This window comes from Bombus fervidus, chromosome 13, assembly GCF_041682495.2.
Source record: "Bombus fervidus isolate BK054 chromosome 13, iyBomFerv1, whole genome shotgun sequence".
Taxonomy (NCBI): Eukaryota; Metazoa; Arthropoda; class Insecta; order Hymenoptera; family Apidae; genus Bombus; species Bombus fervidus.
In genome coordinates, this window is record NC_091529.1 from 3,119,464 (window position 1) to 3,145,257 (window position 25,794).

The 25,794-nt window shown below is 32.7% G+C and overlaps 2 protein-coding genes and 1 long non-coding RNA gene across 8 annotated transcripts in view; 2 read left to right on the forward strand and 1 right to left on the reverse strand.

Moving 5' to 3' along the window:
- LOC139993692 (BTB/POZ domain-containing protein 7) overlaps positions 1–18,602 on the forward strand; it is a 31,054-nt gene extending 12,452 nt beyond the window's left edge. For all 5 annotated transcript variants that reach the window (XM_072015650.1, XM_072015647.1, XM_072015649.1 and 2 more), the window contains 2 exons: positions 14,087–14,299; positions 14,981–18,602. In XM_072015650.1, coding sequence (XP_071871751.1) covers positions 14,087–14,299; positions 14,981–15,268 — 501 coding nt within the window. In that variant the 3' untranslated portion in view covers positions 15,269–18,602. The remainder of the gene's footprint in view (positions 1–14,086; positions 14,300–14,980) is intronic.
- A 1,006-nt stretch (positions 18,603–19,608) lies between these two features.
- LOC139993734 (uncharacterized) lies at positions 19,609–25,527 on the forward strand. The gene is made up of 2 exons (XR_011801444.1): positions 19,609–20,478; positions 24,973–25,527. It is a non-coding gene; the product is annotated as an uncharacterized lncRNA (long non-coding RNA).
- Positions 23,882–25,794, reverse strand: part of Apolpp (retinoid- and fatty-acid binding glycoprotein apolipophorin) — a 45,804-nt gene continuing 43,891 nt past the window's right edge. For both annotated transcript variants that reach the window (XM_072015713.1, XM_072015712.1), the window contains exons 24-26: positions 25,311–25,556; positions 24,998–25,195; positions 23,882–24,548 (exon numbers count right to left, since the gene is read on the reverse strand). In XM_072015713.1, coding sequence (XP_071871814.1) covers positions 24,516–24,548; positions 24,998–25,195; positions 25,311–25,556 — 477 coding nt within the window. In that variant the 3' untranslated portion in view covers positions 23,882–24,515. The remainder of the gene's footprint in view (positions 24,549–24,997; positions 25,196–25,310; positions 25,557–25,794) is intronic.

The following is a 25,794-nucleotide window of genomic DNA, read 5'->3' on the forward strand; positions in this document are numbered from 1 at the left end:
ACATTTGTGTTTAGAAGAATGAATGATTTGTCATTAATTTTGAAATTCGCGATTATAGAATTTTCCGACTAAAGGACTTTGTTAATTGATTAAATAATATTCTAATTAAAAAAGTTAATGGTAAATTTTCCTTTTAGCTGCCTTATCTATTTTTCTGTTTTTTACAAACAGCCAATTACATTATCATTTTGTATTTATTTGAGTGAGATTATTTGTGTGATTATTTGTGTTTTAATTTTTACGTAACTAGATGATTAAAGTAAAGTACTTCGATATTAGAAATATTAGAGATTATTTTTCCAGATACTATTCTTATCTTACGAACAAACACGTTACAGAATAATCTGATATTATTTTGTAATAAACAAATTTTCATAATGCATATACGATTGTTCGACAATAGGTTCGATGTTAAAATTTTTTCGCGTGAAAATCGGTAAATATGATCTATCATGTTCTTCTAGCATAATTGCAATATTTTCCCTCTATTTCTTTTTTATTTTCCTTGGATTTTGTTCTATTGTATTCAAATTTCGCAAGATGTTATCTTTGAAGTTCTCTACAAGCCTTGACTTATGTTGTCATATCAGAAGCACGTTATTCACAAAACCATTGTCGTAGAACGATTAATAAATAATTTCACATCACGTTAGTTATCTATTTTGCAGTCACTTGTAACAGTTGTAATAACTTCTTGCTCTCAGACATTGCGTAATTTTTAACGCCTCCACTATGACGAGAATAATGGTTCTTCTACGACACTCACTCGTTTCTTCTGGCTTCCGTTTTCATTCAAGTACTTACATAGATAAAAAGACACCTACGTACATATTTATATATTTTCCCGCCTTTTGGAGAATCCAATCTAAGTATGGTTTAGACCAAAGCTAATTACGAATGTGAGTGTTTCGCATTCGAGATACGAATGAAAACCAAAGTCAGTCGAGTAGAAGTGATAACAGGCTTATCAGCAATATTCATTTTTCTTTTTGCTATGTTTACAATTTATGGCTAAGTGGCGTGGACATAGGCATGTATACGTGTTGTATATCGGGTCGTCGTATAGTATTGTAATTTTTCATTCCTCATCGAGGTTTAAATCAGTTGATTTTTGCCAAATAGAGAACTAACATTCGAATGGAACGGTCAAGGAAGAGAAAACACATATAATTAAAGCTAATTAAACGATTCGATTCCAAGTATCGATGAACTATCTGTTCATTGTTTCGACGCATATATGAAATGTAAATTAGTTTTATAGTTCGAGTTACGCTATGCGATCGAGACAGATAAACGCGCGCGTATATGCGTAATTCTGCGTGCTGGTAATTTTGAAAAAAATTGCATCATCGAATTACCATGCATACATAGCGTGTTCCATAGCGTATTGCATCGTTCATACGTTTAACGATATAAGTAAAGAATGGAAAGGAACGGACGCGTCAAGCCGCTTAAGGATACATAAACAATGCTTACTAATTCATTATTTTGCCTAGTTATTGTAGAGTATTTACACGCTCTCTTGCACGCACCGCTATTCTTTTTGCTTCTGGATATTTATCTAGACTTATGTAGATAATTTCTGCTTGCTTCGAGTCTTCATAAAGACTTTTTAAAGAATTTTTTATATAAATAAGTAAATATATCTGGAAAAATCTGGTGAAAAAAATGAAAAGTATCATTAATAGTGATCGAGCAATATATTAAGTATTTCTATATTTTTCGTCTATTTTCTAAATAAAGGGATATATATTTATTTACAAGACGGTCTTGTCACACACACACATATATATATATAATAATTTGTTATGCTCATATATTCAAAACGATTGGTCAGCTCACATTTATTTTTATCTATCTGTTTACGAAATTACAGTTCAACCGTGAATTCTTAAAATCGTCTGTAATTTTCTATTGTTGTATATTTTCATAGTTAAAGTAAGGTCAAGCCGGTTAATTATCAGTGACTGGAAGACGATATTTGATATAAAGCTTATAGATTAAATATATTAAATTATATTAAATAAAATTCCTATGATTTATTTATTATTATTAGTTATTAATAATATTAAACATTATAGCTTATATAAGATATATTAGAACAAACTTCAAATTTTTTGCTTAATTTTTACCTTATAGCTTTCCTGAGTTAGTCAGCGAAATTATAGGTCATGATTATGTTATTCGTATTACGTATTACGTATTGTTAAGTGCTCGTAAGATACTCGGTTTCGTTAATGTGTTCAGTTGTTTTTAAACGCATTTGAAACGCATTTGCGTTTTAATCTTAGCTAAGCTAAATATTTAAAAGAAACTTATAAAAATTTTGAGTGTGCTCTCGAATTTGAAAAGTCTCATTAGGAAAGTGATATTTGAAAGTTCAAAAAATCAATATTTCATAGTAGAGGGAGAGAGGGGGAGGGGGCGGAGGAAAAAAGAGAATTACGTATTTTAGGAGATAGATTGTGTAAATAATTTAGATATATTTCTGTTTAAAAAGATATAATATAGCTTTGGAATAAATAAAAATAGCTTTTGTTAAAAAAAGGAAAACAATTATAAAGATACATTGAAAATGCAATATTTTTAAATAATGTATTGTGTTCGATAGGTTTGATTGCGCGAATGATTCAAAAGTGATATACAATTCGACGATAATCTACACAATTATTCAGTTACCTATCGTAAGTCATTGAGTTATAAGCTGAAAGAAGTTATCGACTTTATAGATGAGAAATGTAGCTTCACGATGTAAATTACATATTTTCAAATGCGTCGCATTTTCATCGAACTGAACGTGATAAGTATCGATGCTCTCAGCCACTTTTTTTAATGCGATTTCCTAAGCTATGTTAAGAACAACGAAAATTGATTTCCAAATTCGTTACACCGTAATGCTCGATGGAATGAAGGAACTTAATCACGCTTCGAAGTTATTACCAAGTTCAATATTTGCGTATAATTCAGAGTAAGCAAACATATCTGATGTTATCGTGAATATGTTAAGCTGTTAATTAAACAGATCGTTGAAGCAGCTGCAAGTATGTTTGGAAATAGTTCAGGGTCTACTGTTTGAAGCGTTACATATTTTAAAATATTGTGCAAACCATTTGAAGATTTAATACTCACACTTATGACTACGTTCATTTTACTAATCCATCACTTTGTGTATTTTAATCTCTAAACACGCCTCCGTTTTATAATCTATCTTTCACCGATTGCTTTACAATATTATGTTTGTGATCATCATTTAAAATTGGTACAAGGGTATATCAACGAAGCGAGTGAAATAAAGTTGATAAAATGCGTGTATATAGATATGTGATCTCTAAATTGGAGTTATAAAGGATTAGTCCCTGAAATTAAAATACCATAGAACTTCTCAATCAATTCTTATTCATTCTATTTAGAATTAATATTCTATCTGCGCAATTGATTCACTTTTTACCCGCCCCTCATCATATTTGACTCACGTAACTTCCTTATTGGATTCAATTCCAACTATAACTTCCTCATAGTGCAACATTATCAGTAAACAGCAGATATGTATGGAAATGCATATTTTTCTAGAAAATTTGTAAGCGAAACCTCAATAGAGCTTCCTTTCGCCTTTAGAAAGTTTTTAATCGCCTGTTATTTATTTTACATATTTAAATTGTTTTTTAAAGCAAATATACAAACAAATATACACACACACACACACACACACACACATATATATATATATATATATATATATATATATATATATATATATATTGTATTGTATTGCATATTTCATATTTATCCGTCATATTCATCTTGGAAAATTTACTAACTATGAGTTACTGAATTTATTGAAAGAGACAGTTCATTAGCAAGTAATTGCCACTTACAAGCTATTTATTGATTCTTCACAATTATTGAATGACGTCTAAGAAAGATCTAACGAGTACAAGTGGATATGTTAGCAAAAAATTTATGCTGAAATGAAATGCAGTTTTGTGGAGAAATTAGTTTAAAAATTGCGTGATGAATTCGTGAAAGTTGAGAAATTAAAATTGCTGAGAACGTTACTGGAGTTAGTTTATATATAATATATTTCATATAATACATATAATATATATCCGTCTGACTGATGTCGAATTAGAAGCTAATTTTAACTGATAAAAATTTGGAATTAATTGTGATTACTTCTTGCTTGCAATAAAAGTATATCGTATTAAGAGAGTCCAAAAATCTCGTGCAATAACGTACTAATTAATAATATTCGTAAATCGACAAGTAACACATTGATAGTTATAGAGTCTGGTTTAGAATAGGATAACCGGATAATTTGTGGTTTATACATAACATTTCCTTGTTAAATTTCATTTTTTGTTTCATTACGAGACCTGTTCCGATTATGTAAGAAAATCTACTGCTACCGATAATTTGTACATGTATGACTAATAATCGAGACACGTACAAGAGGCGAAGTCTATTAGTTCGGATTCTAAGAAGTTTATGTGTTCGTACGCACGTTATATTTCATACTCAATTTATCAATTCATTTACCAAGAATCAGTATTCAGTTTCTTCACCATTTATCCTTCTATTCCAAAACCATACAGAAAACACCGGAAGCTGTGTATGTGTATGCGTAGGTGTATATACCCTTCATTACCATATTGCTTGCCGTAACAAAAGATCGGCTTCCGTGTTCTTACGCGAAAATTAACTTTATAGTGCAATAAAGGAACATCAACGCCTCTTTTACGTTGATCGCTTCGTTTTTCCACGAGTTTGCGGGGCACGAACTTCTGTTACATGCGAGACGTTGAGCGCATCGCAATTTTCGTCCACGAAAATTGCATGCGATAAACGTCGACCGGTGTTTTTCGAATACAAAACGCTCGTGACAAATTATTTGCTACGGCAACGCGATATTTATCTCGAATGACTTCCGCGGTGCTTCTCGAACAATGTTTTTGCACGCGAATAGAAGCGGACAGCGGTGGCGGATCCGAATAAATTGCTAAAAGTCTCTGCTGTTCGTCTAGTTGAGTTATTCGTTACGCGGCTTGTCTTTGCTGTATTGTTAAAAAAATTTTTAATTTTCATTTCTTTGTTACATAACGCGATGACACATCATCGAGCAGAGCGTATAATTAACAACTCTTGTGTTAAGAGGTCGGTTATTATCAGCAGTGTCGAGATGCCTTTCCTATTTTTCCAAGAATTTTTACGCAAGTTTTCGGTTTTTTCCAGTAACGAATTGCTGATGTTTAACCTTTTAACGCACACGTTCTTTCTCGGTTTATTAATGGAAATGATTAAATTTTTTAGAATTGACTATTCGGAACAGATTAAGATGTAGTAATTATTCTCTTATTATTTTGAAACTACCTAATAAAAATCTCACACCACGTATATAAGATTCTTATCTTTTACCAGGTACGATATATGTAGATCTTTTATTGTATAAAATAAGTATCTTGTATCTGTAAAGATCGATGGTTAAAATAATTAGACAAATTAAGAACACTCTATGCCATTGTATATTAGAAATATGTGCATCAAGCGATTAATCCTTTGATAGTAAAATAATGAAAAATTTAAAGTGAATCATTTTGAAAATAATTATTTCTTTATCAGCATTTCTTGCGTTTCTATCGTCAAATACAACATATACATAGATTTCTCTGAATGTCCAATTGTTAAGAAAGTAATTAATCGGTTACAGTTTTGTACATGTATAACGCCTTAAAATGCAAAGTTTGGTTCAATATGCTGTAATATTCGATTAATATTGGTAACATTAATGATTACTGTCTTTCAGGAGTAAATTTAGATATTAGAGATATTGCTATTTTTCAGACTTAAATCTAGATATTAGTCTTACTCAATTCAAACAGAGATATCGATATGTACTAATTTTTTGATTACTGTTACAATATTATTATTGGAAGCAGTGCTGATACGGATATTATCATTGCAATAACGATAGCATTGACAATACGTACGTTATACACAACTCTACAATGGTATACTTTATAACTTTCAGGAGAATCTTGTGACTTCTTATTTATTTAAACGATACATATCGACCATGATTTTTTATAAAAATGATAAGTTAACAGCTAAATTGATGTACATGATAACGCAAAGTTATTACAGTTAAGTTTTCCTTTAAGACCTTTCCTAAAAAAAATTATTTATAACGCTTGGAACTTCCAAACTGTGTAGTGTTGGAAGGAGTTGACAAAGTTTTCAGTTGTATTGTCGTTTTACGTTATATTGAGCCTGTATATCGAAAACAGATTGAAAAGGATTGAAATATGAAAAGTAGGAAGAGCAAATCCTAGTAGAAAGCAAAAGTGACTGTTGAAACTGTAAGCGCAGAAGGAAATTGCGAGATAATTCGTTCGATATTGTATTACAGTTGATCTTACGTAAGCTCCTAGTATTTGTGTAGAGAGCAAAACGGCGATAAACAGTAAATTTATAGGAAGCAAAGATCATTTTCTCCATTTCTATTTTCGTAGTTTCGTGTTGAAATTGCAAACAAAAATTTCTGTCGATGATCAGGAAAGTATAATCTAAGTCAAAAAAGTATAGAAATTGGACAATATTATCACAATTAGCGTCTAGCTGTAAAATTCCTTAGCATTGTTAAGTACAATTCACTTCATAAATATTCTATTTAATAGTGATCATTGAATTTTCCGCAATTCTAATTACGAAACTCATGTAATGCATGTATAGTAAAGGTTTTTATTAGGTAAATTCAAGATGATGAGATGATTATGATAAATAAGAAGATTATGGAAAATTATGAGGATGACTGTGATGGTAAGAAAAGGTACATTTTCATGTATTGCCTTCGAGAAGAATCGATTATCACGGTGGCGCTACTTTTTTCATTTTTTGTTTTCAATTAGTTCCCGAAAAATTAGAAACAACAGGTGTGTTAAACACAATGACAAACAACCTTCATTGTTTCTAAACGATATGACCTTATTATTTTTACAAATATTCCAGAATGTTACATAAAAATTCCCACTTTTATGAACATGGAAATCTTTTTTACTTCTTTTTTTAAATAATTACTCGATTCTAGATATTTTCTCTATTTTTTTCCAAATTATGTACGTTCTCTAATTTTTAAGACTGACTTCTGCACGTTGGATTTTGTCATAAATCTAACTAGGACAATGTAAGTGTTCATTTTAATATATGAGCCTCTAATAACGTACGAATTCTAAAAATACGTGGACAATGATAACACTAATTTCTTTCTTTACACGTGAGTATATCCATGAAACTTTACTATATTGTTAAAGTTATTGTACATCGTATACTTTAGTCGCTATAAAGAGTTTATTTCAATGAAATAATTAGCTTCGTAGTAAGTTAGTTAAAAATGACTGGTTTCAATATTGCCAAGATAACGCAATCACTTAAAGTAGAGAAACAGCCAATAGCCACGGGAAGCCGTCTCATTCAATCTTCATCTCGATCGCGACAAGACTCGAGAAAACGTGATAATATAAACTGAACGTGATGAGTCTTAATTAATCGATATCATCTTGACTTGCATGTTTTCTGAAACGCGATTTTTCTAAACGTTCAAACACGTTCGGTTTCACCGATCCTCCCCAAGAAAAATTCTTTGTACACGATCGCTGACACAATTTTCAACCTTGACTTTTAATGGATTATTGTTTCGTTTGAAAAAAATATCAAAGTGGCAAGTAGTAATTCTTGTTGTCATCGAGTTGATCAGATATCTACTTCCTATTGTGTTAATTACATTTCCCTCATAAATATTTACAATATACCCACTTGTATTTCAACGTTCCTTTATTACAGACAAACAGAGTTAAACTGTCAAGAAGGGAAATGTACCGTGTTGATTAAATCTGATGAGACTATCAAAGAAGAAACATTAGATCATAATCGATGTTCTATTAGGTTCTCTGATAAGATCGTTTGCGTTTCGTTAAAAGATCATCGATGGATCGTCGTATTAAGTTTGCTCGTATCTTTGAATTTTATTAAAAGAAGTGGAAAATATTGGAAGCTTTGAATGGTGTTAATTTGATAGGTAGGAACTGAAAAAATTAATTATGTGCTGGCTAAACTAAAGCAGATGAAATAAATATTAGGTTGTGTAACAAGTCTGTTTGCATTTCTTTTAAAAGAAGCGTGTCTTTTAAAAGCGTGTATGATCGTCGTACACAGCATACACAATGTCGAATTTTCGAAGAAAAGATCATTCAGTCTTAATAGATATTCTAATTAAATGAAACGAGGAAGAAAGGTCTATAGGTTTAAGGTAAATATACCTACATATACATGTTAAATGTATTTTTCAATCAATTACTTGGAATACCGTGAAATTTTTATTTGTTTGGTAAATATAAAAATGATTAAATCTAGTCATTAAATTAAGTTACTATTGGACTAGATTAAAACAAACTAATAAAGTTCTTTAAGAGCTATTAGAATTATCAATTGAAATGTAGTTAATGACTGAAACTGTTCTATCTATGTCTGAATCTTCCGGTTGGATTTGCTCGATTCACGCTTTTTCCATAAATCTCTCCTCAATTGACTTCTTTCCTTTCAATAAAATTATTAATAATTGCATTTCTATTTAAAAAAAATTTTTCTATTTTAAAAACGCGCAAAGCATAAAATATTCAGAGTATGCAATGATGCACGGTTAATTGCGTATCATTATAAAGGTTAATAACAGATGTAAGAATAAATGTATTAATTTTCTATAAATGGATGCATTTACATAAACATTCGATTCTCCATAAAAGTCTCGCATTTGCATAAATATCCATTGTTAACCACTGTAGTGGAGACAATGTTTCTTTTGAAGTCGTTTAAAATGATTTTTAAGACGAAGAAGCTTTTCCATTCGGGCAATTGAGAAAATTCAAGTGGCTCTTTATTTCGCAAAAAAATACCTTTAAGCTCTAGTCGTACATTCAAAATAGGTTTCGATCGTTCACTCGGTTGTTTCCAATAACTGGCACTCTCTGTTTGACTTCACGCGAATCGGGCGAATAAAATGCAACCACATCAAATGCATAAAAAACACTGTTAAACAGTCCGTCGTTTGGACGAGACTAACGTCGCTAGAAGCGGACACTATTTATAGTCTGCGCAACGCATCAAGAAATCTAACGTAACGCGATAACTGTCGCACACTCGTCGGAAGTTCTAATGACACAATTCATCTATATCAATTCAATTTGTAAAAAGGGAAACAAATAAAACGCAAAAAGCAAACGACAAGGAAAAAGAATTTGCAATTATTTGTTTATGAATCATCTTTTTTAAGGACATAACTGTTGCTATCTAAATTGGATCATCGTTTTAGAATACTTTCGTAGTTGAATATATTAGAAATAAAACGATATTAAAAATAATGTCGTTTTATGGATAAATTGTATTCAGAGTATACAGAACGATAAAATGATCTTTTTCTGTTTAAAACATTTTTTTGGGGGTGTAGTTTTTGATAAACTAGCGAATTCCATAGTTAAGAATAATACACTTTTGTGAGTTTTATAATATTTCTTTCTATAATCATACATGAAAAAGTGCAAAGGGTTAAACGTGTGATTCTGCGACGATTTCTGCGTTGTACTTATTCGATAAACTGATGGTTCGTTTTGAAGATATTTTCATGTAATTGAAAATTACATTATTGTAATCGTGTATTACTGAATTTTAAGAAAATTTCTAACCAAAGCATCAAGATTTCATTACACAGTGCCTCTCAGGAGTAATTGCATATTCGTGTGTTCTTCTTATATCCATTCATATTTGGGAAAAGTGTTATATAAGTGATTGGAAATATTATGATGAGGATGGTTAAAGGTATCTTTTATCCCACCTAGACAATTTCTTAATGCGTAAAATGCTTTAAAAGAAATTATAGCAGCTCGGTTCGAAGAATTTTTGTATTTTAGCTTCTAATGAAACTAGTGTAAACCAATTTCTCATTCAGAAAGATACATAGAATTTGTACGAACATCGCTTTTATCAAATACTATATGAAACTTCAAAGTAACCAATCGTTACTTGCGTTAAATTAGTCAAAGTTTTATTTGAAAACATAACACTTCATATATATCAATTTAATATAAAATAAGCGAGAACAAAACGTCTTTGGTAGCTCCGACGAAATTGCAATAGGAGAAAAGCGTTCCGTTCCTTACACCTCGTTGAATGAACATAAAAAGTGACTCACTGACTTCCTTTCTGCAGCAGTTCTCTAATTATAAAGATATTTGACCGAGAGAAAGTGTCGGCCAGTAAAATTACGATACTTTTTTTACTATCCGATCTATTTACTATTCGATCGATTTATTTTCTCTCCTCTCTATTATTACTTTTATTCATCATTTGCAATCTGTTGACAATTTATTTTCTGTTTTGATTTATTTTTCTATCTATCTGTTTATTATTTTGTTTTATTTATTTATTTCTCACTTCCGTTACATCGGTCGGATGATAATTAATGTTAATAAAATCTAATTTAAACTTAGAAACCTGCTGGACGGTTGATCATGCTACTCTGTTTGTACGAGACAGTTTTACCGGTTACCTTGACATTTGGGGTAGTTTCATAGTTTTTAAGGAGCTCTTAACGAAGAAGAGAAACATTGTGTTATTTACTTGTCTCTTAACATTTGAGGCGTACTTATTTCAGACCATATCTAAACGAGACGAAAACATTATACGATTTAATTATATTCGCTCTTGAGTTTCTTTGACTCATCGGGTCAACTCACTGCCTTCAATATTTTAACGAAGCGAAGATTGTGTACAATCTATATTTTACAATTTAAACAAATTTTTGATGGAAATATCCGCTAATCAAATTTTCTATTAGGAATGAATTTCACCGAAGTGTTATAATAAAGTATGCACAATTTATTATTTATGTACCATTTTGAAAAAATAAAAATAAAGAAAATGAAGAGGCAAATGTTATACTACACGCTGTGGATGATTGAATTATTCATTTGAATAATTGCTCACTTTGAAATTCAGTAGAAAAATTGTAATAAAGTAAAGGTAATCTGCTATTTAAATATGTACATGTGTGTATGTGAAATGAGGTGATAGTGTTATTCATTGCAACATTATTAATTAATACGAATTATTGTTAGAAAATGTAGAAAGGAAGAATCAAGACGTTATTATCAATGTAAGTCTTACTAAATTAAATAAATACTAACGCAAGACTTGTAATAATAAAATCTATGAATAATTTGCCAGACATACTAAATATGCTAAAATAAAGTGATTGTACTATATATTTACTACCGTAATATTAATAATATCGAATACTATTATTTATTATAAATTCAAATTGTATTTTTCATTTTGAAACAGTTCATCTGTATACGTAGTATATCTGTATACCTATATGTATATTGTATATTTATATAAAACCACAATTGTGTGCAACTATAATGGATTATAGTGAGACGAGGCATGCCTAGAACACTCGCAATTCAATAATAAATAAAGAACAAAGAATATGATGAATATTTATATTCATAAAATAAAATAAAGTAAAATTGTTCGCATTTGAAGAATGAAAGTAATTTCGAAAGACATTCAAATGATAATATCTTAATAACAGTTAGTATTTCAACAAAAGATCAGTCTCGAGAATTTGCAAATATTAAACAGGAAACTTTACGCGTATTTAAAATATGCTTAATCAGCGTGCATCGTATGTAAATTTATTACAGTAACGAGACTTCACAACATCGTTTAGTCATACACGAAAAAGCAGCGATGTTCCTGATATTACTCCAGTAGTTTTCCAATCGATCACTTGCATAGGCAAGTCAGCAAGTCTTCTTGTCAGTCAGTTTTGCAATTACGCAATCGCGGTCAGACAACTGACTGCACGATCGATCGGTGATCGCGTTGCATCGATCGTTCGATGTATCAAGCGAAACTTTGGAAGCTTTAGAATTTAGAGTTTTGGCATGACAATCTTCGGTGTTCTAGAAATCTTGGAAATTTGGAGCTTTGAAGAAATATTAGACATTGAAATCGTGACATTCAAACTTGGAAGCTTCTGTGAGATGATTCAGTTTAATAAATCTTAAAATTTGACATTTACACATGTAATTATTTATTATATTGTTATCTTGTTTCTATATAGGTATTTTATACTCACGGAAAAATGTGACGAGTGTATGTTACGATAATGTTGTTGGACGATGATGAATTCAGAATTTTCGTTGAATCTCGATTCTGCACATCAACTAAAATACAAAAAAATAAGACTTGCGAGTTGCGTAGGAAGACAATCTTATCATCAAAATTTTAGGAACCCTAATAATTTTTAGAACCTTGTGCCAAATGTTTGAAAGAACTTCTAATTACACGAAATCTTCGAAACCCAAATAATCTTTAATCGTCCACAGTATTAACAACTTATTGCTGTGTCATTGTGTCTTGTTAGGCGCATATGCGTTCCATAACATTGTGATTAAACGATCTTTTTATTGCAATTATAATAATTAGTCATCAGACTTCAACCGTGATAAATTATAACTGCCTTTTCTTGTAATCAATCGAAATCCTAATCCTAAAAGCTAAAAACTTGCATAAAATCTTAGAAATCGAAACAACGATTTTTAGCAATCTTACACCAAGTCTTCAAACCCAAACAGTTCTTAAAATCTAAGCTCAAATTGTACAAGTCCAAACAATTGTTAACAAATCTTAAACACTCAACTAAACTCACCAAACATTCTACAAATATCACCAAACTCTAGCAAAAAAGAAAACAAAGAAATATTTTTGGCAAGTAGATTATGCTGAAAGCTAGGATACGTAATAGCTTGAAGCTTGACCCGGTTTCTAAATTCCTCGTTGACGTAGCTAAACCGAACCACACTGAGTGAAACGGCCTGAATCTTCCCTTATCAAAACGTTATCACTAACAGAGAAGGGTTTGTCTTTTATTTACGAACAAGTGAAATACCTGTTGCAGCGTCGAAAGAGTTGACAGGTAATTGCAGAAACGGCTGAATGCGGCCGGCTAGTACAGCGATGTCGTGACAACTGAGCCAAGCTTCGTTACCGTTTGACTTTGACCCCTATTCTCCCTCTTTTCGACGTTCATTGATGCTATCCCCATCCTCCAGCTTCGATAAGGATTAAATTCGAATGATACGCGTTAGAGGAAGCGCGGATTATACTCTGAGCGAGGAGCACGGCGGGATGATCGTTGACACGCTCACTGTTATGATATACTGACTCACGTTATTAAATCATTTCGAGTGATTAAAGTAAGATAAATTTCATTTCAAATTAAACAGTTATTTAATTCCTCGTTACTGTCAGCAACAAAGACGCTTTTTTAATTTAATTGTATCGATTCAAAATTATACTTGAAGTGTGTCATAATAATTAAAAAATTTGTTCATAAGTGGCCGACAAGAAATTATGGATGATCGAACTCCTGATGATTTGTTGTAATTTAAAATTCTTAATGAAATAAAGAGGGTGAAACTTATTAAGTGATCTAATAACTTTGTACTCGTGGTTTGACGTCAGACTTTAGAGAAGCTTTTAAGTCACGGGATTTTGGGCAAACCCGCGCGCCTAAATACCTTGGATTTCGGTAGTTAATGAATGTCACTAGGTATAAGCTTTCCTACGTTCAAGGTTCTAGTTAGGAAGTTTGTTAAGCCTCGCTGCTACGGTTTACAAATTAAACACACTTTTGGTCCTCGGGCAACTTTCCACTTGTTCTCTTGTTAGAGGGACACGTTCTCGATGGTTCGCTATTAGTTTCAATTCTACCGCATAGCTATAATTTAAAACTATATATAACGATAATAACGACACAGTAGTAAAGATATGCGACGACAATCGTGTGGTGTGACGTGCATTGCGTTCAACTCATTGAAATTTCCGGCCTCAACGTTCGATCTGTCAAACACGAAACATGACGATATGCAATGTGCTAACAATGAATTAACTCGTAACAAGGTGCTAAATAGCTCTCGATTAGGTGTTACGTTTATTATAGGAGTTTTGTAGTTTTGTCATGCCTTTTTTCCAGAATACAGCCGCATATAATGCGAAGGAGCAAAACGAGAGGTTGACTGATATCGAAGACATGGATTCGCCTGGCATGGGGATCAACGCAAGAACAATTCCACCATTGTGCTACGGAAGAAACATGACATTCCCGCGGCCAGCCTCTTCTTGCAGCCACAGACACGAGCTTCCAGCTATTGTCACCGAGGGTGAAAGCTGTAGACGTCTTGCGGAGGTAAGCAGATACTATTAGTCAGAAATAACAATTATATATACTTCGTTACACTACATATGTTTATGCATTTATGGGAAATTGAAAAATGTTAGAATGCCCATAATATATAGAGATATATAAAATATCGGTACATATAAAACGTTCTTGATATTTAGTAGGTGGGATAGATTTCTATTTAGCTTGCTTCTTTTAGTTTCACTTATAGAACTAGGAAATTGCATAACTATTCGCTATCTAGTTATAAACCAAAGTAAAAAGATCATGCTATGAGAATTAATCGATCATTTTTATTTCTTCTTCCTCTAAAGAAAAAGATTTAATAAATTCTGAAGTATATGAAAAATCTCACATTGGCTATTTTGACTGTCTCGATAATTCTAATGTTAAATTAAAAACTCCCAAATTATCATGATAAATTCAATGAAAGATCGAGTATTTCGACTACTTTGATAGCTTCAATTCTAAAAAAAAAATTCAATTTAAAAAAAGTTTCAAATTTTATAAAAAATCACGAGTCGGCGTCCCGTCATTTTGATTACTTTATCAATACCGTTAAATACTTCGGCAAGTTCTATTGTTAAATTAAATTAAATTAAATAAAAATTCGAAATTTCAAATTCCTCTCAAATGGAAAAATTACACATCTGTAAAATCAATCTCTATCTTTCCATCTCGCCTCAGCAACAAGAGAACAATTCGTGTAGCGATGGACAACTGTCGGGTGTGATGCCGGATGTGGCGATGGCGACAGCCTCTTTCGGAGCATTGCAGCTGATCGAGGAGCAAGAATTGGAGCTAGACCTAGGGGATGGAGCTTCTCATCTTCTGCAGCACGTTTCGCCATCGAACGGAACGATGGGCTCCCACAGATCATCGCTTCCTCATCCCCATCAGAGGCACTACACTGGCCCGCCTCCTCCTCCGTACATGTACCACCGAGCTGGCACTGCCTTACCAAGATTTATTTAAGATTTCTACGAGATAAGAGGACTGTATGGCAACTATAACTACCCTTAACCGGGTCGTTCGTTTCGACGAACGAAATGGAATCACTAGGTGTACTCTTCATGTACTGCCGAGTTTGTTTTCTCAGAAGTTAGACTAGCAAAAGAAATATCTCTTGGTTGGTCTCGCGAGGGTTCAAATGAAATTCGATGAATTTAAAGGTTGGATATTTTGATTAAGTATTGCTGTTGTCCGCGACCGTATAGGACGCTTCTGAGAAATATAGTTGTAGACGTTTAGAATTATTAATTTGTGTACCTGGCACTTCGAGGCACTTGATCTCGTTAGACGAGAACATTACGAATCGGAGGCTCGTATAAAAGATGATCCTTGTTCGTGTTTGTCTCTCTTCAGAGTGACAAGATACTTAAGCACTTTTTTGTTGTGTTTAGTACGTTTCAATTCTTCTAAACGAAATATTTATTATATCATATAATTGTAAGTGTCGGTAAATTTTCGTTCGATGGTAAATCTAACATTTGATTATTAGAGCGTGTTTGAAAAGTCAAAAATTTTTACACAGATCATTTTGTTATGAGCTCCTCCATTAACACTATTATCTATTAATACTAATAACATATAATAATATGTTAATACAATATTCGGATATCGCGATGTTAGGTCAGTAAGTCTTCGAATGCTCGAGGAGACGCTGTAACTGGAAAATTCTCCAAGCATCCTACACAGTCGTGCAAAATACGTATTAAAATGGAATATTCTAAGGCGATTCGTCCAAATTTCATTCCAATCTTCGACACCAATCTCAGGGCCTTTTTCTCCGCTAAAGAAGTTCAAATCCTAGAAGTATTTTATACTTCGGCGAAAGCGAATGGGGCCCGTCCGCTGCACGAGGTGTTAGTTTTTAATTACTTTGTAAAAGGGCGCCTAAAAGGTGGACACTTCGTGCAGGTCTCGCGTCGCGAATATTCATGATATACGAAATCATTTGAGGTCAACGATTGATTCGTTGAAACGATCGATATTGGTAGGACGCCTGCCGAGGCTTCTGTGATACACGAAGATGTACTTCTTGTGGTTCATATCGCGGCGAAGATTAAGCGCGCTGCGCGTCGATGAAATGGAACTTCGTTCTTGCGGGTACAAATTTACTGATACGACGAAGAAAAATACTATTGTACGTACTGGTTTATTTAAGCGCAGCTTAACGAACGTAGAGGACCCCTTGATTTCCAGGATACTTATACAGAATATCTCAGGGTCTAACAACTGTGTCGACGTATCTTATGATATCAGTAAGCAAAAAATGTTATATAAATATAGGTCATTTAAGGCTTTATTAAAAAGTTACGATAAATGAAGATCATAGAAGAATGACACGATATATTACACTTGTTGTTTTTCATATGAGCGCGATTTTAAAATCCAATATCTAGTCAACCTATCACGTATTATTGAAACTCTCTGTTTATTAATTTCGGTTCTTGGGCTCTCTAAAAAAATATTTATATAAAAAATATCCACATTTTAGATGTTGGATTTTCCATAAAACTTCATGCATTTATCACTTATTGCTAAAAGGTCAGTATATTTGAATTGAACAGTTTGTTCCTGCTTTTAACTACGTTATTTCAAAGTACACTCTTTTATTCATTAAATAACGTGAGAATTAGAAAATCAAGAAAATTGTATTTATCATACATTTTTCCTGCAATTTACATACGATATATGAAGGGAACAGTAATGGACTTGCGATTACTATATATGATACAACATAAGAATAAATTTACAGTCGATATAACCATTAGCTGTTAATACCTTAAATTGCATTTTAACAAAGCTTTAAACGACTTACGTTTATATAATATTTTGTGTTTGATTAAAGTTCAACCGTTAAACCCTAAAACATTCTGTATATCTATAAATATAAATATAGATATAAATATATATATATTTATAATTGTAAGCCGGATTCGGGAGACAATTCGATCGTGGAAAGTTCATGCTTGTTAGGTACAATCATGTAATAATAAATGTAACTTCTAGGTGCAGACGCGTGCGAAATGCAGATGCAACTGTGGTTCATGTACATACGGGCACCGTGTATATGTACATGTGTGGATACAAATTGCGTGTGACTATGTGTTAGGTACACAAATGCGCGAGCTCTCTAAGTACCATTTAAAGTGTTAATTAGACGATTATGTCGCCGATGTTGCGAGAGTGAATGAGTGAATTGTCGAAGAAAAGAAAAAGCGATAGAATGTATGAGAGAAGAAAGAATGAGTTCTGAGAAAGGACGAGAGATATAGAGAAATTGAAAAATGAAGAATTTGAAGAGAGAACGGGAGAGTGTTGTCATGGTGGAATGGAAGAGAAAGAGAATGAAGGTCACACGGATCGTGCAGGTATATATGATCAGTGTTTCTGAACAGTCATTGTTCTTTATTTAAAATGAAACGCCGCTGTGGGGTATGATCTTTGCTAATTCATATTACCTATGATATTCAATAAAAATTATTTAAATATTAGTAGATGCACTTTATCTTCGAGCAGCGTATCGTTAAATTATTATTTTTTACGTCCAGTCGGAGCGTAATCGACTGATTTTTGCGTTTGGAGAGGTGCGCGCAGATCTCTAAACGGTTTTTTCGTCGATTCTTCCCGTTGTTAAAGTTGCGAAACCTTAAAGTTTCGTATTGTTCGTTCGCTGTACAATATTTCGAACATATCGTGTTCAGATGGTAGCCGAAAAACGTCGACCCTTGTTTTCGTACAACGATAATTCCATAGTTTCTTTCGTTTCTTGTCATGAAAGCAACAAGACAGAAATAAAAGGATGTTCATTAAGAAAGAAAACCTGCGCCTCCGTTATTTTACATGATTATTCGCAGATCGAGCTGAAGTTGTAAATCTTCGTTCTTTCTTTACTTTTTTTTTTTTTTTTTTTTTTTTTTGTTAAAATCCAAGCAGAGAATATAGGATTGAGGACGTGCAATGGCGAGACTGTCTTTCACAATACCGTAAGGAAATTATTTCTTTCTCGTTAAATTGATGAGACTATTACTTAACATCGAAGTGGATTTTCTCGAATAAGAAATGAGCTTTATTCTATACGAAATCGACAATATTGATTTGTGGTTCACTCGTCATTGTTCACGTCTATTTCGTTGAATGATCCGTACTTTTGTAGCTAGTTATTTCCATTGTTCTTACTCGAATTTCTTTTTGTTTATACCGTTGTTATTTTGTCTTTTACCGATTTTTCATTCCGTAGCGAAGACTTGAAGCTTTGTATATGGTATTTTAATTTATAAATTATAAACCCATTTTCTCGAAATTCTTGGCGTTCTTTAATATTTCGATCCACACCAGTTTCACGCATGGTTTCTATGTATATATGCCATTTTAATTCACATCGCTGCTCTTCTTTAGTTCCATCGTTTTAATAACTCCTTCCTTGTAATTTTACCTGCTGTTTCATTGTTTTCTTTTAGTTTCGTTGAATTTAGTCTAGTTCCTTGAATCCGAATTTTCTGCATTAAGATAACTTTACTTCAAGTGGATATTTAATGGAAAATGACGTCAAAGGAAGTAATTACAGTGTATCATGATATTAATTATAATTACAACTAGGAATGGCATGTGCATGAGATACGACTAAACATAAAATTCAGAAAATTTGGTTTAGAATTTCAATATCATGAATTACAAACTTGTACGTAGAAACAATATTACATCACCCATATATATCACATATAATGTGATGAAATTATTGTACAGCATCGAAATTATATCTATAGAAGTAATATTACATCAACTGTTACTCTTTTGAGATCTAGCAACAATCGAAGGAATCTTAATTTTACTAGAAACATGAAGCGTAAAAAATGTTTTAATAGGTTTATGTTAACCAAGTGTTTAAAATAACTCGAAGTCAAATAAATTAACGGATGACAACGAATGTAAAGGCTTAGGAGAATATTTCAAATTTACTTTAGCGGTCATAAAGTGATTTCTAGTAATTTGCTTTTCAAACACACGCAAGCAGCTTATCATGTAACATGAAAAACTGTCTACATACCGTCTATAACTATAAGAACTATAATTTCCAGCGTTCATAAATCTCTTCCAAAGAATCTCGCGATTTTTTTCGAATCTTTCTTTCTTTCTTACTTTCTTACTTTCTGCTAATACGTATACAGTTGCCATTCAGTTTCCACGAATACACACTACATATCATTCTAATTCGCGTTGTTCTTGCTCTTCGTTCCTATATCAGTTTATCTCATTCTCAGTGGTTGTAAACGAATTTACAAGTTTTTTTTTTTTTTAAATCTGTGGTATGATTTAATCGTGATATCGAAGCTTATTTCATTCACAGTTCCGAGTTGGATAAACACGTTCGGATGTGCACACGTAATAATTCATATTATTTTTTCGCCTAGGTTTTATCTATATACATGTTGACTTATTCTAGTTGCTCAATGGTTGTGTACAAATTTCGTTTAAGCTTCTTCGAAATTTGTGACGTAATTTAATTATCGAATCTAAGTCAATTTTATTTATAGCTTCGATCGTAACGAACACAGCCGAATGTACATCATTTCGATTCATGAAACTTATCTATATATCATCTAATTTCAATGGTTATGAATAAATTTCATATAATTTTTTTCGAAATTTATGACATGATTTAACTATTGAATCGAAGTCAATCCCACTCGCAATTTCGACCACCACGAACACGATTACATCATTTTCATTCCTATCATTCTTCCACTTTGCCGTTTGAACATTTCCCTTATAACTTTACTTTCCGTTCCATTGTTTCCCTAAGCGTTCGTCCGCCAAATACACGAACACAACCTTTTGTTGCGGAACATGAAAAACTGCCTACATATCATCTTATCCCAGTTTCAGTGGTTGTGAATGAGTTTCTTCGCAATATTTTTTTCACTCTCCACTGGAACTCGATATGGCACGCGCGGTGCATCGTAAATAGAACAAGTAGCTCTAAAAGGCAAATTTCAATTTACGTAACTCAGACGGGGCTGAGAAATCGTCGAAGGCACTTGCTGCGGGCGGAGTTAATTATGAACGCAACAACGGTGCTCGATGAACGTAAGAAGGCGAAAGAATTTAATAGTGAGTAAGAATCAAGACTCGAAGGAAGAAAATTTTCTATATATCATCGATGGAATTATTTCGTCAAGGTATTAGAGAGAAACAATTCTTTTACATATCGCGTGTTTATACGTCGATTATCGAGTCTTTCGATCGTTCACTCGTATCTGTATCTGGTAATTGTTTAGCGCGAGAAATACCACGCAAATTTTATACACAATGTTTCGCAGTTCGGTGTACAAACTTTGCCCCGACGTGTTCTATATAGGTGGCGATAAGGCTAAAACGTCAGGTAGAAAAAAAAGTACGTAAATGCTTCGTTAAAAAGTTATAACAAAAATATGAAACGTAGACTTTATACGTAAGTACTTATGTGTGATGTGAAAAGTTAGTACAAACGAGTTCCACGAACAGCGTATCGGCCGTAAAATTACGCGGTGCAAAATTACAGTCCGTAGCTGCATGGACGTAGAAATAGTTTCGCAGATCCATAATGTCGGCGTTGTATATAGAAGAGACGGCCAGCGCGAGTTACAGAGGTAGCCGTCAAAGGGTTAAATAGTCTCACATCAGCCAAGTAGGTCAGCGAAGTAGATCTGTCTGCTGCAGATTATACAATGCGTATCTCTGTTCCTTTGCTTCATCTAGAAGCCTCTATGTAGTAGCAAGTTGATTCCCTTTTTAACGATGATGAAAAAGATCGAATAATTGGCAGTTCTTTTCTTCGACTTCTATGGTTATTTCTGGATTACTTCGTCGTTAAGTAATATTCTTTCATGTGTACGATTTCTCTACGATCGATTTAGTCAAAATTAGATCAGTTCGCTTTAGGAACGAAGCGTTGATTGCGATCAGTGACGTTATTGTTACGTAAATATTAAAAAAAAAAAAAAAGACATGGGGAGATCGAATTTTGTAGATGAAGTTTTTTAAATCAAGACTTCTTGCAAATTTGGTTTACTCTCGGAAGAATACAGAACCTTTTCTTAGAAATTTGATCGCTTACGCTTTTTAAGGAGTTAGTTTTAAGGATTATTTATTATTCGATTAGTTATTAAAACATATATTTTTATATTTATAGAAAGATATTAAGATTTTGAATAGAAGAGAGAAACATAGTTTATTATTAGTTAGGTAGAAATTAGTCTTAAGAATTGTGTTAGGGGATAATCGGTTATTTTTTGCACAAGTATATTTGCAGAAGAGCTTGAAAAAGTAAGATGAATGTTTCTGAATTTATAGAAAGTACCAAGATCGTGACTTTTTTAATGTAAGAGGAAAATACAGTTGGAAAAAATGTAATGAAGATTTGCAAATAATTCGATTTGCTAGACGACGGAGCGTAAGGTTTCTCGAATTGAATCGTTGAGCAGAGTTACGCTCTAATAATCAATTTTAATTTGCACTTAGCGCATGTCTGTATATTCAACGATAAGCCTTATGACACGACGTATTTACATTGTCGCTGTTAGGGCAGTGAATATTTTCTCAATGTGCGCTTCATGTTTGCTTTGATCAAAGTGATTTATGGCAAGTAATTTAGTGTTCGTTAATTTCGAAAGGATTCAAATTTATAAAAACGAATAGATCACGTACTGAATTAAAAATTATTCGATTATCATTTACATTTTATTGGACATGAAAAGTCAATTTCATAATTTAGAAAGCCTCAGTTCATTTCGCGACGATCATTGCAAATTAAAAAATATCTTTTCTTTGGACCATCGGCATACGTAATTTGCAATAAAAAAATATAAATTCAATAATTTTTAATATCTTGATAAAAGGTATCAAAATTGTACCTTTTTTCATTATCTTCGTAAATCTATCACTTACAAAGAAGAAACATTCCGAACTAATAACGTGAACACCCTCAATAAGATAGGATCATGTGTGCTAAGAATAAAGAGATCTAGTGTAAAACATCATTAAGAAGTGTAAAAAAGGAGAATTAGTGGTTTTCATGATCGATCACGCCTAGTTTATTTTTTACTGGTTGAAACACATTATCGGCGGTTCCCTTATAAATTTTCAAAATTTTCTCATCGCTGACCACAAAACAGCAATTTACAAATGATTAAGGCAAACATTTTAAAAATAAGTACACCGGCTCGTTGGTTGCTCGGTTATCTGATGAACCTCTCTCATTAACCCGGCAAGGAATTTTGATTTCAAACACAGATACACACTACGCGACAAACGTAAATAATGTGCCTGCATACTTCACTAACGTGATCGCGACGTAGCATTAGCGTAGCATTAACGTCACCGCGAAGGGGCGATATTTAAAACAGCTCTTATGTCACGTAAATATGCCAAAAAAAAAAAGAGTCGTAGCCACTGGTAGTTGCGTTTTGTAAATATAATAGAATATTTTGATATCTTTTATTAGAAGATCATTGAAATTAACCCTTAAATGCACGATGCTTCTAAATATAATCAAATATTTTGAAATTTTTTATTATAATTTTATGCCTTATAATTTTTGAAGAAGATTAGTTTCTTTTAAAAATCTTGGCAGTTTTAACGTTTGATTAAAATTTTTATAGAAAAGAGATCAATATTATAGTAAGAGTTAGCAGCAGTAAGTTGCTAGTTGACTAAGAAAAATGTTTTACGTGGCAACATCTTGACTCAAGTTATTGTATTAATTCAAAGATTGTAAAGAAGATAAAATAATTTTCTTGTAAACAAACGCTCCGTTTATTCGTTTACGTTAATTGAATTAGATATACCACGATAATAGTGGTAGTTTCGAACATACAATGGAGCAATTAATAAATAATGTTATGTTCGATATATTACATTACGTTTGAAATACAGATGTGTCGTCGAATGGCAATTTTACGTGTTTAAGGGTTAGAGAGAAATTTGAAAAGAGAAAAATACGAAGGAAAGGTACATGAACTATCGAAACAAGATTCTGTACATTGCAAGCGTGACGGTAATTATACTTGAAATTGGGTTGCGTTCAACGGATAAAATCAATGACAAACGATCCGACGTTTTATTCGATAAATTTCGGTGGAACACGATCAATCTTACGTTTTTGTCTCTGATTCCTTGTGATTATTTATCAGCAGGACCGGATTTTCTTTGTTTCGAAATCGTTGCTTTCGGTCAATTCGTTTTTAGCGAACTTAACTTTCGATTTTTCACATTGACAGTATTTTAATCGCGAAAACGATCAGTTTGGTCTCGACTAAAACTTTCGTAATATATGTATTTAAATAATCTTGATTATCCTAATTAGTAATTTATGCCGATATTGTACAAAGTAAATTTCGACTTTATAGATAATAAATTATACAACAATATAAACGAACTTCCCTTCGAAATTAATACATAATAGTTTAATAATGATTGTTTATTAAATAATAATCAATATTATTTTCATAGTAATTTTATTTATAATAATTTTATTTGCACATTGGCTCAGGAATGCAGACTTCGATGGACAGAGATTGGGTGAATAATAAATTTCGCTCATAATACATATAAGAATAATGTATGTATATTTCTCCATGAGCCACAGTATCATCTAGCGCGTAAAATCGTTTTCATTCGTATCGGATGGTCGGTATTGAATTTAGATTAGCCTCGAGTCGTACAGCATCGGTATCTTAATTTAATAAAAGTAAGCCGTACAAATTGCACTGTGAATCGAATCGATGTCCTATGCATTACATGGATGCGAATGTATCGCGCGTTATTCTTCGTATAATTATTCGGTTTCTTATACCTGCGTCTATTAATACCTGTTTACTCAAGGTAAGAAACTTATTCTCTAAGTCGCGACTGATACAAGTTGAACAAATATGTAATGTCTACATATACATACATGTACACGATAATTGTAAAGAAATATAAAAGTAAAAGAAAAAAAAAAAAAGGGACAATCGGTGTCCGACTAATTTTCGTCGAAGCGGATTTCGACGCAGGAAAAATAAAATCTCAGTCGTCGACAACGATTACGTAATAATTGTAGCCTTCCCTGTCGCTGGGAAGCGCCAACGATCTTCATTCGTTTACAAATATCGAAAATACGCTTGTCGTATTATAACAAAATAACAAATACGATACACCTAAATTAATTAATAATGATAGTTTGCACGAAGATCTCGCCTTAACCTGCCTTCGCTCCTCCCTTGGCGGGTCTCTGAAATACAAATACGTACATATGGTTTGAGCTATTTATCGTGATCATTCAAACCTCTGAAAATTGGAAAAGAATTAAATTAGAGAGAAAATATTCCTTAAAAAAAAAAAAAAAAAAGAAAATCATATGATTACATGATACATTTCGTCGACTAAAGAATGACTCGAACAATACGAATGACTTAGATTACTTTGCCAGACTAGAGGTGCATGGATATGATATAACATTTTGCAAAAATTAAATGTTAACTTGTAATATATTTCGATCTATCGTTGCTCTGAAGGCAAAATATATAAAACTCGCGTGGCAGTAAACGCGTGAAGAACTTCTCACATTTACTAAAAAAGTTGAAACGTAAAAATTAAAAAGTTGAAGCAAGGTTAAACATTTACGTTAAAAATAACTTTCATTTTTCTATTTATAGAACTTTATAAAATCGCTTTCCTCACCGGAACTTCCTTGCGGCCTATGATCTTGCACTGAGGGCTACCGACTATACCATACTGGTAGTTGCACGAGCAATCTTTCTGGAGTTCTAAATTAACGAGTCCATCGGCGACCCTCCTTGCCGCTACTTGGACGAATTGTTTCTTCTGGTTCGGCTTGGCGTCCAAGAAGTTGTTAGAACTGAACGCTGCACCACCAGACTGCAATATGATCTCAGGTAAATGCTCGATTCACTCAGCTTCCTACGTGTTTCTGTCTTTCGAAACGCTCACGAGCTACGTAATAATAGATGAGGATCACTTGTTGAACACTTACGGATACCGCGAAGTCAGCGCAGACGTCGTTGATCGCCGGTGAGAGATTGCTCTTCATGTCGGTGTTTCCGGTAAGAGGCTTCTTCTTGCTGTCAGCAAACGTGTACACGCTGTCTTGGTCGTATCCAACGATATTCTTCAGAGGTTTGCCTGAGACGAGCAGCTCTTCAGGATATGACACGTGGTAGTAGGTGAGTCCCAAATCACGATATATTTTGTGACCGAGCAAAAGCCTGAGATGTTGCAACTGAAGGAGAAAACATGGTTTAAAAATATTATTTAATTTTAAAAATCGATCAATTTCTACAATCGAAGTACGTTCTTCTTGACGATTGTTAGCAGATATTTATGCAAATACATATCTCCGAGAATATAATTAAAAAAGTAGAAAACTTGTTTTATTTAAAAAGTATCACAGGAAGCAATACACTTGTACCATGCCATATTATGTACATTTTGTATAATATTGCACTTCCATATTTTTT